Consider the following 13,137-nt stretch of genomic DNA (forward strand, 5'->3'; position numbering starts at 1 on the left):
TCTTTTCTGGTTGAAGTGATCATGGCAACCAAAGCTCACACTCCACACGGGTTGCTCTTCAAGGGCCTTGAGGCACTAATGCCATAGATACACGGCGCTCAGCGTGACTGGCCTCCAGGTGTGGACAAGATGCCCTCTGTCCCTGGCTTGGGGAGCTAGACATTGTTTGCTCCTCCAGTGTCTCACACAAATAGATACTGGATTAGTGATTCTGACAGTTTGGGAAACTCCTGCTTTGGAGGGAACAGGGGGACCTCAATATTAAACCTTTAAGCTTCTGTTCATCAACCCACATGCTTCTACTTCCATTTCTGTTTGAATGCTTTTTATTCCATGTAGTCATAAAAAGTTTCTGGCAAACTCATAATTTTGAGACAGCTGGTGGTTGAAACCATTTCTCTATGGAGGAAACTAGATGTTACAGAAATAAATTTTTTTGTGTTTTACTATGGGCTGCCTTAAATCCATTTGGAAAGTAGCTGGGGTGTAAATAGTGAATAAGACTAAATGAAGTTATATGCAAATCAGAATAAAACCACTTCCAGCTAACTGATCTGGCAGAGGATGAGAAGGTAGCCATCAAGGCTCAGAGGGATTCCTGGTGGAGGATGAGGAAAGGAGATTCACAAAACAATCTTGTTTGTTATATAGTTGTTTTTCTTTATTCTTCTACGATGAAGGAAAAAAGAGTTCTGAAAGCAAAACTGAGAAAGCAAACTGAAGTGTCCTTCCTAGATTTTGACATGATAGAGTATGAAGTGATTTTGTGTGTGTGTGTGTGTGTGTGTGTGTGTGTGTGTGTGTGGCTGATACAGAGAAAAGTTAGGTAGAGGCAGGCACTGAGGTCAGGCACTTTCCATGCCAAATTAAGACTTGTGAGTAAAAGGTAAATTGACAGGTACCAAGTAAGACAGGTATTAAACTATATCTCAGACATTTCAATTTTAACACCTTCTTAAAAAAGAATTGTCTCTCACTTGGTAGAGTTGCATGTGTTTATTAATAAAGCTATATTTTTATGGTAAATTGCTCAAGTATCTTCGTACTCTGCTTGGGCCACACTTCTATAGCCATTGCCATACCTTTGGTGATACAGTACTTAAAATTGCAGGGCAGGATTTGTTATGGAGGATTCTTTTACAGGTTAGAAAATCTCTGTCAAAGGTTAGATCTCTAAAATGAAGGACCTAAGCCTCCTACTTGGCAGTTGTTTTTGGTGGGAGAGTAAATGGGGAGTGCATACTCTATGTTCCCCAAGGCCTTCTCTGGGGATTGAAGGAGGGCCCAATAAATAGAATTTATCCTGCCCAAGAAAAAGCAAGATAGACATTGGAGTCAGGATTTGGAGATTGAAAAGATCTTCATTACTAATAAAGAAGATGTTGTAGTGTGCGGTTTATATCTGTGAGCAGACAGGGTTCCTAATACTACACCTGAGGATTAGACCTCCTAGTGACAGGGGTGCAGGACACCCCAGCTCCTTTCCGTGGAAGGATTAGAGCAGAACTTGAGTTCTCTGTCCACAGGGTGGCTCCAAAGAGAAAGGGAACAGGAGGAGGAAAGCCAGTTACCAAACATTCCTGGCTCCCAGCCCCTGGGTGTCGCAGCATGTCTTTTTTACACGGTTCCATCTATTGTGTAACTTGGGTCCCAACAGCTTCAGAGTAGTAGTGGTAAGCATGGTGTCTGATAAGTGTCACTGTGTTTCCCCTGAAAATACCCACCTGAGCCCCTATGTGTTTGCTGGGTGCCCCAGGGCCCTGTGGTGCAGAGTGTGGAAAGTGCCACCTCATCCAGAACTCAACAAAATTATACCACTGCTTGTCCTCTTGGAAGAGTGGATGAATAAGAGTGGAAAAGTAGCCAGAAACATTACCCCAGTGGGGGTCCTCCACATGGAAGAAAACTTTAGGAGAAGGAAGACACCTATTCTTGTGCCACCTCCCCTGCTCCCCACTCCTGTCACCAAAGCTTCCAGGTTTCAGCTCAGTTACCCCAGAGCTGATGTAGCTTCCCAGCCTAGGAGACTATGTAGAAAGTGGAGAGAAGCTGCACTTTCCAGCATTCTTAGTACCAGATACATCTCTGGAAGGGAAATGATGCAGAATGTGGTGATAACCCCAGGGGCATATGCGGAATACATTTCTACAGCCTACCCTTTCAATTCTGTATGCCCTGAGGTCAAATATTATGAAGGAGAAACTTATTTTTATTTAAGTTAGATGCAGACTGTCAATTCTGTAGAGCCTCCGAACACAAGTTTTTCTTTACCTATAGCTTTAAAAGGAAGGGAGTCTGCAGTGAGAAAAGTGAATAGTTAAGCCTCTCATATATTATCTGAACCCAGCAATAAAATGGCCACTCCTTTATAATGCAAAATTTCTGTTAATAATGAAAGGTAAGAGTCATAAACCACTAAATATTTCCTGTGTGTGCCCTCATTGAAACCATAGAACCATGCCCAGTCTGCATTTATAGCTTGATTGGTCAAGTGTGCATTTCCATCAGTTTGATTGGCCTCATCAGTAAAATACCAGTATTAGCAAAACACAAATTGCTAAATGTGCAAAAAAATTACCAAAGAGATCAAGTATTTAATTCATTTGTATTAAAATTTTACTATGTGATACCCAATACATACAAATTTAAGAGTTTGCAAACTATGTCTATGAAAACATTTTACTTGACCTTGTGGATAGATAACTCAGGTTCTCCTCTGCTTCCTTCCCTGCCAAATAACAAAGCAACTTTGAGGATGGACTTCAGGGTTTGCTCTGAACTACCGCCTTAGGAGGGGGTACTACTGAGTAGAAGACATGAAGTGAAAAGATTGGTTATGAGGTGCCACCGTGGATGCCCGTGGAAGGAAGAGGGTGGTCACTTAACGGGTGGCCAGCAGAAGCATGCCTCTCTGGGGAGGTCAAAGGGTCTTCTGAAGAGGCCTGCTGAGCAGCACACACCCCTCCTGGCCTCACCTGCTATGCTGCAAGTGTTCCTACCTTTCCTTTTCCCTTGCTGCTTTGTCACAGCCTGCTGACTAGAACATCACTCTGTTCCTCCCTGGCCCCATTTACTCCTGTATGTCCCAACTCTTACTCTCCTATTCAGCTTCTCTCCTCCAGAGATTCTGACAACTTAAAGGAGTCTCCTTGGAGGCTCAGTTTCCTTGTCAGTAAAATGGGAATAATCAATAATCTCTGCCTTCTTTGTGTAGTGATTATAAGGATCAAGTGAGTTGTATGTTACAGCATTTGGTTAACTGCAAAAATGCTATTATAAATGTCAGATGTTGTAAATCATGGGCTAGTCTCTTCAGCTAAGGAGTTTCTGCGCATATTTTAGTTACCCTCCGAACGATTCTTTGTCAAGTAGCAAATGTAAATGCGCTGTTTTTTTTCCTGCTTGGCTTATGGTGGCTCCTTTGCAACTTTATGATGTAGGCTGAATCTTTAAGTACTCCTTTGGCTCATATCTCTTCCCCTGAACACCCATGCAAGATCATAATCCATAAAACACAGAGGCAATAACTCCTTTTAATTGCCAGGAGTTCATCATTTGCTAAGTTCTAAATGCAGTCACTTAGGCACTTGCCTTGAAAAGCCTGTCTATTTCTTCCACAGAGCCGAGACTGTGTGAAACTGGGCCCTCCTGCTGAGGGAGAAGTCGTCCAAGTCAAGTGGCCTGATGGCAAACTCTATGGGGCAAAGTATCTAGGTTCAAATGTTGCTCACATGTACCAGGTGAGTGCTGTCCTGTGGAGATGCTTGATGGGATGGACAGGAGAAGCCAAAGGGCAGATGTATATGCATTGTCCTGCTGATCAATAAGCTACATGAATTTGGAGCACCTGTTATTTTATAAAGGCAGCAAAGATTTGATCTCTAATGACCCAGATATTTGAGTTTTATTATCAAGTTCAACACTGGGAAATGAATAGCATGTGAAGGATGGGTTTAATTGTAAAGAATATAGATAGGCTACAAAGATAAGTGGCTGGATGCTTTCTTGTGTGTACATCATGTGGAGAGAGACTGGCCGATTTATCTCACCATAAGCCAAGACAGTGATGGCTGTTCATCAGCCAGCAGCCCCTGAATTGGTGGATTTTGCCTGAGAGACAAACCCCCATTGGGTGTCTCCTCAAACCTAAATCAGTCATGCATGGACACAGTCGTGGCCACCTAAGCTTAGAGGAGTGCTTATTTTATGAAAAGTACAGCAATTGGTTGGATATTCACTCTACGTATTACTAAAGAGTACATATACAATTGAATGATGAAAATATTTTATCCCTATCAGAGACGAGAATGATTAAACTCTAACAAGGAAAACGACATGGACGGCAGCTGTGTATTTATGTTCCTTCAGGCTTTAAAAAGGAGCACCCTGACTAGAATCAATATGTTGTAGTACTTCCAGTAGCCCAGTGGCAGAAATCAACATTCTCAAGCTAAGCAGTAGAGTAAAAACAGGAAGAGTGAAGTAAAAGAAGAAAAAGTAAGAAGGTTCAGGCATGTTAAGTTAAAAGCAGCTGGTGGATGATAATACTGCCAGTGTCAGCACAGAAATTGTTCAAAGACTGATAAGGGGCAGAAAGAGTACATTTTAAGTACTAGAGCACAATGTAATTAAAGGAGTTGGAAGAAGTAATTAAAGGAGTTGAAAGAAGTTTCAGGAAACTTGAACATTTTTTAAGGTCTAGAAAAACCCAAGGTGAGTAGGGTGGGGAGGACATTTATATGTATAGTGTGTATGTGTGTGTGTGTGTGTGTGTGCGCGCGCACACGCGCGCACTCGCTCTCACGTGTGTGGTAAAGGCTATATCCCTCTTTGTCCTGTGTTAAGTTGCAGACTCAGATCATTTATAACACGGTAGGTGCTGGAGCTTCTTTGTATCAGAATGTCCAGAATTAGGCAAAAATCAAAAGACAGACAATTAATACTGGAGACTCCTAGAAAAGAGGCATTACTACATCATTCAAAAGAAAATAATTAAATATAATTAAACAATAAATGCAAAAGTGAAGCATCTTACACGTAGCAAAGCTAGTAGCTACATGAACAGTATAACGAGGACATGCTGAAATTCAGGCTAATTAGTAATCAGTGTGTTAACTTCAGTTGAATTTATGATGGCCTATCAACATAGAACTATAGGCATATTTATAGACTCAATGAAAAAGTTAAGGCTAATATTAAAGTTTTCTCTCAAGTACAAGTAGTTAAAAATTCCTCATTAAACCAAGTGCCCTTTTGAGATCATTTTTTGTTTTGTGTCTAATTATTCAGTCTCATCACTGAATGAGCAAAGATGTTTATAAAAATAGATATAACTGAAAAAATTTCTATTTCACTGTGCTAAATATTCTGCATTTGCACTTTTTTGACCCTCACAGTAGACCCGCAAGATAAATGTTTTTGACTCCTATTTTTACAAATGAGGGTAAAAAGGTTATATGAATTTAATAATTTGTTGAAGAGCACACAGCTGGTAAAGGGAAGGGCCCAAGTTTACTTTCAGCTCTGTCCCATCTAGGGTGAACAATTATCCCAGCTTGCAAGGGACTGTTCTTTAGTGCTAAAATCCTGCATCCTGGGAGACCCTTTGGTCTTGGAATGATTGGTCATCTCACCATATTCCTTTTTAGTTTTAATAATTGCCTTTCTCTCTTTTTAGAATCTTTGGATGATCTAAAACAGAAGAAACTACTTGTAGGCACAAGTAGTTCTAGTTATGCTATCAAATTGTATAAGTGAGATGACACCTTGGTCTAATTAAATATTAAAGAAACCATTCTGCTAAAACAAGACCAGGAAGAGAAGCCTCCCCATCTCAGCCTTCTGGGAAGTAATGGGAAGCTCTCCTGTGACCAAGACCCAATTCCACCCTGTTGTTTCAGCTTAGTCAAATGTGAGCAGTACATGGATAAGAAATTTAATTATATGTATTATCCTTATTGTAATATTTTAAACTCCAGCAGATTTTTTTAAATTTACATAGTATAGCTGCATAGTTTCACTTATCTTTTAACCAGGAGTGCAAGCTTATTTTAATTGCTTTACATGTAAAGATTTCAGATAGACAACTTGGGGACTTCAAAAATATCATAAATGGTTCAGCGTTAGATAGATATTCTATCCTGATTGCATCCCCTTTGTTGTTTGTTCCTGATGGTCATATGTGGTTAAATTTAAACTAAGAATGATCACTTTGAATAGGGAATTTGATGAATTTTCCCCAAATGCTCTAGGTTTCTGTTAGCCAGTGTCACTTTTCTCTGACAAAACCTCCTAAAATGTTGAAAAAACTGGTTATAAAATTGTTTCCTGCCATTCGATTAGCTTGAAGAAAAAGTTTAAAATTTTCATTTTTTTTTTTTTAATTTTCATTTTAGATGAAGGTTTTCACAGATTACTGTGGTTTACATATTATGAGGTTGAGAACCTGGGATTTTCCTGGCCAAATGGTTGAATTTGACAAAAGTGAGTTTTAAGAACTTGAGAAATTACTTTCTGGGAGGATTATTATACAAGAGTAAATATATGAGTATTTCTCCCTCATATGGTACCAGAGCCTTTTAAAGAAACAAAAGGTACCAACAAGGCCCCACCAGTCTTAATGCAAAATTGGCCACAATCTCATGTTCTGAGAAATCATTTGAACAGCAGCTATGTTTCTTTGTTTTCACTTTGGGGGTGAGGATAAAGTTTTCATATCACATCTTCAGAGACACTCATTTTCAAGAATTTTGGTCTGTTTGAAAACCTACAATGTTCTTGGTTTGATAAGGGAAAGAACTTTTTTTCCTTCCTTAGCTGTTGGCTGGTTCTCTTGTTTGTTCTGCTTGAGTGCTTTTTTTCTTTCTTTTTTTTATGTTGTTAATTGGAACCTTGAGAAGAAAATGGTGAGTGCTTCTTTGTGTATGAATGTGTGTGTGTGTGTGTGTGTGTGTGTGTGTGTGTGTGTATGATACACACACATACATATCATGATGTCTTATTTCACATTAGGTTGAATTTGAAGATGGATCCCAGATAGCAATGAAGCGAGAAGACATCTATACTTTAGATGAAGAGTTACCCAAGAGAGTGAAAGCTCGTTTTGTAAGTGCGGGCAAATATCCCTCAGGGATCTGCCATAGGAATCTTTCATCCTCTCTGTTTCCCAAGCCCAGCAGTAAACATACTTAGGTGGAATGATTTTCAAGAAAGCCAGTGCAACTTTTCCCTTACTTAGGCAAACCTCAAATTTGGCCCTAACGAGGAAACCAGTGCAGGTTCCTTGTTTTGTTTTCTAATGAGATCAAATGATGTTAAATTAATGTCTGTTGGCATACCAAAACAGTTGTTGAATATGTCCTCTGTGCAAGGTACTTGGAACATACAAAGGTACCATCTAGACATTTATAATCTTATCAGCAGACGAAATGTTAAGGAAGTTTTCAATAGTAGATGAAAGGGGACATAGTAAAAAAATAATAACAAAGGGGACATAGTATAAGTGAATGTCTGGTTTTCTAGAGCCTTATAATATATTGATTAACATCCCGCCAGAAACTCATTAATGTTTGTGTCAACTCATAATTAAAGGAGGCTCTCACTTTTCTAACTAAAGAAATAAAAAAAAAAAAAAGCCCAAAAACTAGATGTGGGAATACTAAAGCTGTTTTTTTAAAAATGTTTTTAGTTTCAAGCTTTATACATGCCATTAAAAGACAAATAAACATGGACAAATAATCAAAACTGAAGCTGTTAAAAAATATAATTCACAATAACTTCGTTTTCATTATTGTATCATAAAATATTTAGTGGACCCTGAAATGAAGTCAATTTTACTCATTTAGAATTGCATCTACCACATTTGCAAAATGATAAATCCTAAACAGGGAAATTTGAATGAATAGGATTTTTCTGACTAAAATGAATTTTTTTTCCAGAATAAACGATACCCTTAGTTTTCAGCGAATGCTTATGATATACTTTTCTGCAGTGATAGAGTTAACTTAATTTGGAGAATCCTTGGATTCCTTAAATCTTCAGTTGTATATTTAGCTCCTTTTCCATTCAGGTGAGGTGCTGGGAACGGGGTAACTGCACCAGGTATCAACTCTCTGAGTGGCATCCTTGAGAGGAAGGTCCTTCAAAGTGAAATAGTCAAGAGCAGAGTGATAGTAACAGCACTGCTACCCACCCAACGAGCAACATGACACAGAGGGGACCCACACACCTGAAAATAGACTAACCACCAGATAAGCTGCAGGGAAAGAGAAAATCAGATATTCCTATTGTAAAGACAATGGCTAAATCCTAACAAAGATCTAAAAAATATCTGTTCATGCCCTACATCTTAAAATCTCCTAAGAGCAACCTTCTTCTTCAAAATGCTAAAGATGGCTACCTCTCATGCTGTGCTCCTGTCTGCCATTGTGGTCTCCCTCCTCTCCCTGCCCTCCCTTGTTCCCCCTCCTCCATTCATTCATTCATTCATTCACCCAGAGGTTGAAGGGTGGGGAATAGAGTAGGTAGTCTCTCTAAGGCTCTCAGGTCTTTGATTTTCTAGTGCGTGTGTGATTAAGCACCAGCTGGGTCTTGCAGATTTCAAATACTATTTCTTAATCGTATTAAAAGAATGCTTTCTGCTTTTTGCTCAGATCATAATCTCTCTGTTCCATAATAGATTTGTCTCCAATACCAGGTTGCCTTCCTGCATAGCTTTATTTGAACCCAGCTCCTGAGTTTCCTAAGATCCCTTTCTCTGAACAATCATACCAACATCCAACTTTTTTTTTAATTCTCAGAGAAAATTTCTGAATTAAAAGTAAGTCAGTAAAAAATATATAAATCACATATACTATCTGAATGTAACCTGTTATGTCAAACAATTAAACCTAGTAGAGGGCAGCCCTGGTGGCTCAGTGGTTTAGCACCACCTTCAGCCCAGGGCCTGATCCTGGAGACCCAGGATCGAGTCCCATGTCAGGCTCCTTGTGTGGAGCTTGCTTCTCCCTCTGCCTGTGTCTCTGCCTCTCTCTCTCTCTCTCTCTCTCTGTCTCTCATAAATAAATAAAATCTTTAAAAAATAAATATAAAAATAAACCTAGTAGAAAATATCTGCAAGAACAAAGGTTCACAGTCACTAAGTCCGGTTTGCTATCTCTGTTTTCAGTGAATCGAAGACTTACGTGCTCCTTTTATATAGCAAACCAGCCTTTCCTTCAGGTTAGAATATAACCCTCTGGCCCTTCATTGGTCTGTGACTGCTATTTTTTTCCCATTTGGTGAAACAAATCTAATTGGAAAACTCATTGATGGAAGATATTTTATGATTAATCTCTCTTGTTTTTTTAAAGGACGGGTGGCTTAGCAGCCTCACTGCTAAACAGGAGGCCTCATATTTTAATGACTTCTGTTCACCTAGACACACGCTGACTTGGAAAGAAATTTTTCAAAAGAGTCAGCAGTCCACCTCAGTGATTTTTGCGGGGGTTCTTTCCCACTAACTTCAGAAATGGCCCCATTACCTTTTATTGTCTCACAGAATAACCATGGCAACAGTGCATAATTAAGTATTGCTGCTGGTAAATCGGTTTTATTATTGTATTTGAGAGGCTGACTTTTGCTGTTCTCGCACAACGGCAACACTCTCATAGATGTTTTATTTTTCTCCTTTGATAACTTTAGCACTTATAAAAGGGAGAAATACTCAGAGGAAGTACTTTGCCAAGAATGAATGAAACAAAAATGTTTTCTCCTAATGGCAGAGGGTGCTCAACCAACCCATAATCTTTTAGTTATTTTATTTCCGATTGAAACAAGGTAGTGTCGGGGGTGTCCATGCAGGTAGCCTGTTAGTTACCCTGGATAACCATCTCATGAACTGACCAGGAGCATTCCCACTCTGCACTTGGTTCCATTTTTTAGTTTTCAATCTTCTTTGTAGCTGTTTCATTATTTATCTCTTTTCCATAATTGACCTGTGTTTCAAGTCCTCAAAGCTGTACTCTGCTTGTGTCACCAACCAGGGGGTGGCCTCAGGGACAGTGAGATGTACCGTGTATTGGCATCATCTAGAGTGATCTACCTCAGTGAAAACCAGTTGGAAATACATTTTAGGAAACAAGACAATAGGGAATTAGGAAGCAAAAATAGTGTTTTAATGTAGCCTTTACCTGAGCATAACAGAAAAAGCTCACATTCTTTCACCTGGCTAACAATTAATTGAACTACGACTGAGTGCCAGGCATGTTACTTGGTGTGGAGAACCTGTAAAAATCCATACTCACTACCTAATATCCTCACCAACAAAGGGTTCAAGAAGTCACCAGTAGGGAGAAACCTAACTGCCCTCATGCCACTGCGTTGACACTTAAAGTCTTACAGGAACCAAAAGAAGGTCCTGCACGTTTGCCTGTGGCAGAGAAAATAGAATAGCATCCCTGCAGAGGGAAAAAACCCATCTAATAACAGAAAGGTATATGCCAGTAAGGTGTGGCCAAGAACTGCAAATAATTCTGTCTGCCCAGAACATGGGGTAGGATATTACCACGCTATGTAGGTCTAGGGAGCCTGGGTGCCATCTTAAAAGGCTGCAAAGCTATTGAAAGATGATAAGCAGAGATGTCATATAATTAGTTAGTGTGTAGAGCACCTTCTTCTCATGGTTCTGTAGAAAATATCCTGGAAGTATGGCATTTGCCATGGTGGTTTAGGGGAGGAAATGTGAGGCCTTTGCCATGGGCCAGCAGGGATAACGGAGAAGGGATGGAGGGCTTCAAGGAACGTTTAGGAGGGGCTAGGGGCCATTTGCAGTGACTTTTTGGTTTCTGATCAGTGTAGTCACATGGATAGGATGGTTATGCCATGTATGGAGTAGAGGGAAATAGTAATGGGGAGGGAAGACTTTGAGTTCAATTTAGAGCAGGTTGATTTGAGGTGCCCCTGGGATCAATACACCAAGATGCCTGCTGGGCAGTTAGACATGCAGGCCTGCACACAGAAGGAGGTCTGAAGCAGAGTGAGAGATGTGAGTATCCTTGGCAGAGACCCAGGGATGGAAGCCATGAGTGTAGGCATGAGGGCTCAGGGAGCAGATGTCAAGAAAGGCACAACATCAGGAGCATCGGAGTTGCACAGAGCGTAAGAAGGGGGAACACCAGAGACACCACAGTGAGCACCCGGAGGACGAAGAAGAAAGGCAGGAGGAAAGGCTTATAAAGTGTCAGAGAAGAGAGCTCCCAGCAATACTTGGGGGACAGAATAGTCAAATACATGTAGGATAGACAGGTGTGAGAGGAACTGGACTGGAGCTGGGATACTTTCGGGAAGTTGTATGGGCAGAGACCCAGAGGTAAATAGGAATGGGATGAATTAGAAATGACCATTGACAGATTGGTCAAAAACCGAGTCAAGCAAGAGGCAGAGAGGGAAGATGGCCAGTGAGGGAGATGTAATGACAAGACTTTAATCCTGCTTCTGCTGCAGAAAGGTCCCTGGGGGTGGGAGATCCTGAAGAAAGTTGAGGCTACATGGAAACAGGAGCCCGGATGGAGCAGGTGGGAAAACCCTCAAATCCTGGGCTAGTGCCTGGCCTCTGCAAGCCACCTCAAGCTGGCTGGAATCAGATTTTTGTCCATGCTTGTCGTCAAATGCCGTGCTTTCCACAGTGTGACGCTGGTTCTTTCTAGTCCACAGCCTCTGATATGCGATTTGAAGACACATTTTATGGAGCAGACATAATCCAGGGGGAAAAAAAGAGACAAAGAATGCTGAGCTCCAGGTTTAAGAATGAATATGTGGATGATCCCGTGTACCGCACCTTTTTGAAGAGCTCTTTTCAGAAGAAGTGTCAGAAGAGACAGTAATCTGCATATGCTGCTGCGCTGCAGGCAACAGAGCAACTTGGGCTGGAGAAGGAAAGATGAAGGGACAACTTTGGGGCCACACAGTGTGTTTCCCTGGGGTAGGTGATAGGGTATGTCTCTGACGGTGGAAAATTAGGCTCTACGGAGTTTGGTCACCCAAACCGTAGATTACAAGTGTTACTAATTGGATACAACAATCTGAAGTCATCCCCTGGTCTTGCTTTCCACTTGTGAGCAATTGTCTTGTAAGATCCCAAAGAATTTTTCTAAACGAAAGGAAATAGTAGTGAATTACCCACCAAAAAATGCCCCTGACAGAGGAGGTGGGTCCTAATTAGGCCCGTAGTCAGGAAACACATGGAGACCTCTCTCCCCACCCCCAGCAGGTGGGAACCTTGATACCCGGGTAGGAGGGTGATAATTTATATATTTTCCACAGTCAGGGAAGGACTCTCACTTATTTGTTTTAAACGGCAGTTTTTATAAAACATTTTTAAAACACAAATGGCCTGTATGGTAATGAGACTTACCTGTGTGCTATCTGTGATTTCCCTTGTACAGAACTTTTACATTTTTTATATCCCTATTACTTTTGATTGTGTCTGATGAGAACTGAGTTATTGGCCTTTGTGAAATTTCTGGCTCTTGAGAAAGAATTCTTATGAATTGTATGAGAATTTTATATATTTAAAGAGGGAGATCTGGGGCTGTTATTTTTAAACACTTTTTTTCCATAATATTCTGAGTAGATATTTATAAAATATATTTCTTTTCATTATGTGTTTGTAAAATTAGAGTTTAAATAAATATGCTTTGATGCATAGTTTTCAACTAATATGATTTTTCCTTTTTAAAACAGCCTGAAAATGTACTAGTGTTTAAAAATAAAAATTTCCATTTTCTCCAATTCTGTCTTCTGACTTGCTTTTTTGTTTACATTTGAATCAACAGAAAAACAAGTTTTCTTTAGGAGCTGGCTAAAAAGTTTGTCAGGCCCTCTTCGTTCACAGACTTTTTACATAACTGGTCACATTGCCAGACCTTTCAGACTTGTCCCTGGGCGTAAAGGCTCATCTGCCTGCCTACAGTGCTGATGGAAGTGTTTTTCCTTCAGCCTCTTCTAGACCTTGAAGGACTCTGAGCACCTGGAATCTGGAGCATTTCTCACCCCAGGTTTCTTGGTCCCCAGTTACCTTTAGAAGAGGCTGTATGGCCTCTCCAGTCCCTCTTCTCACTTTATAGATGAGCTGTGGAGGACCAGGCAGGGAAAGGATTG

General features: G+C 40.4%; 1 protein-coding gene across 8 annotated transcripts in view; it reads left to right on the forward strand.

The window, feature by feature from the left end:
* KDM4C (lysine demethylase 4C) overlaps window positions 1–12,768 on the forward strand; it is a 411,111-nt gene extending 398,343 nt beyond the window's left edge. For 6 of the 8 annotated variants that reach the window (XM_072841280.1, XM_072841281.1, XM_072841284.1 and 3 more), the window contains 3 exons: window positions 3,621–3,740; window positions 7,012–7,104; window positions 11,685–12,768. In XM_072841280.1, the coding sequence (XP_072697381.1) occupies window positions 3,621–3,740; window positions 7,012–7,104; window positions 11,685–11,861 (390 nt within the window). In that variant the 3' untranslated portion in view covers window positions 11,862–12,768. Of the gene's footprint in view, window positions 1–3,620; window positions 3,741–5,677; window positions 5,912–7,011; window positions 7,105–11,663 lie in introns of all 8 variants that reach the window. The other 2 variants (XR_012037931.1, XM_072841282.1) reach the window with 2 other exon arrangements.
* Window positions 12,769–13,137: the final 369 nt, after the last annotated feature.

Source organism: Canis lupus, chromosome 10 (assembly GCF_048164855.1).
Source record: "Canis lupus baileyi chromosome 10, mCanLup2.hap1, whole genome shotgun sequence".
Taxonomy (NCBI): Eukaryota; Metazoa; Chordata; class Mammalia; order Carnivora; family Canidae; genus Canis; species Canis lupus.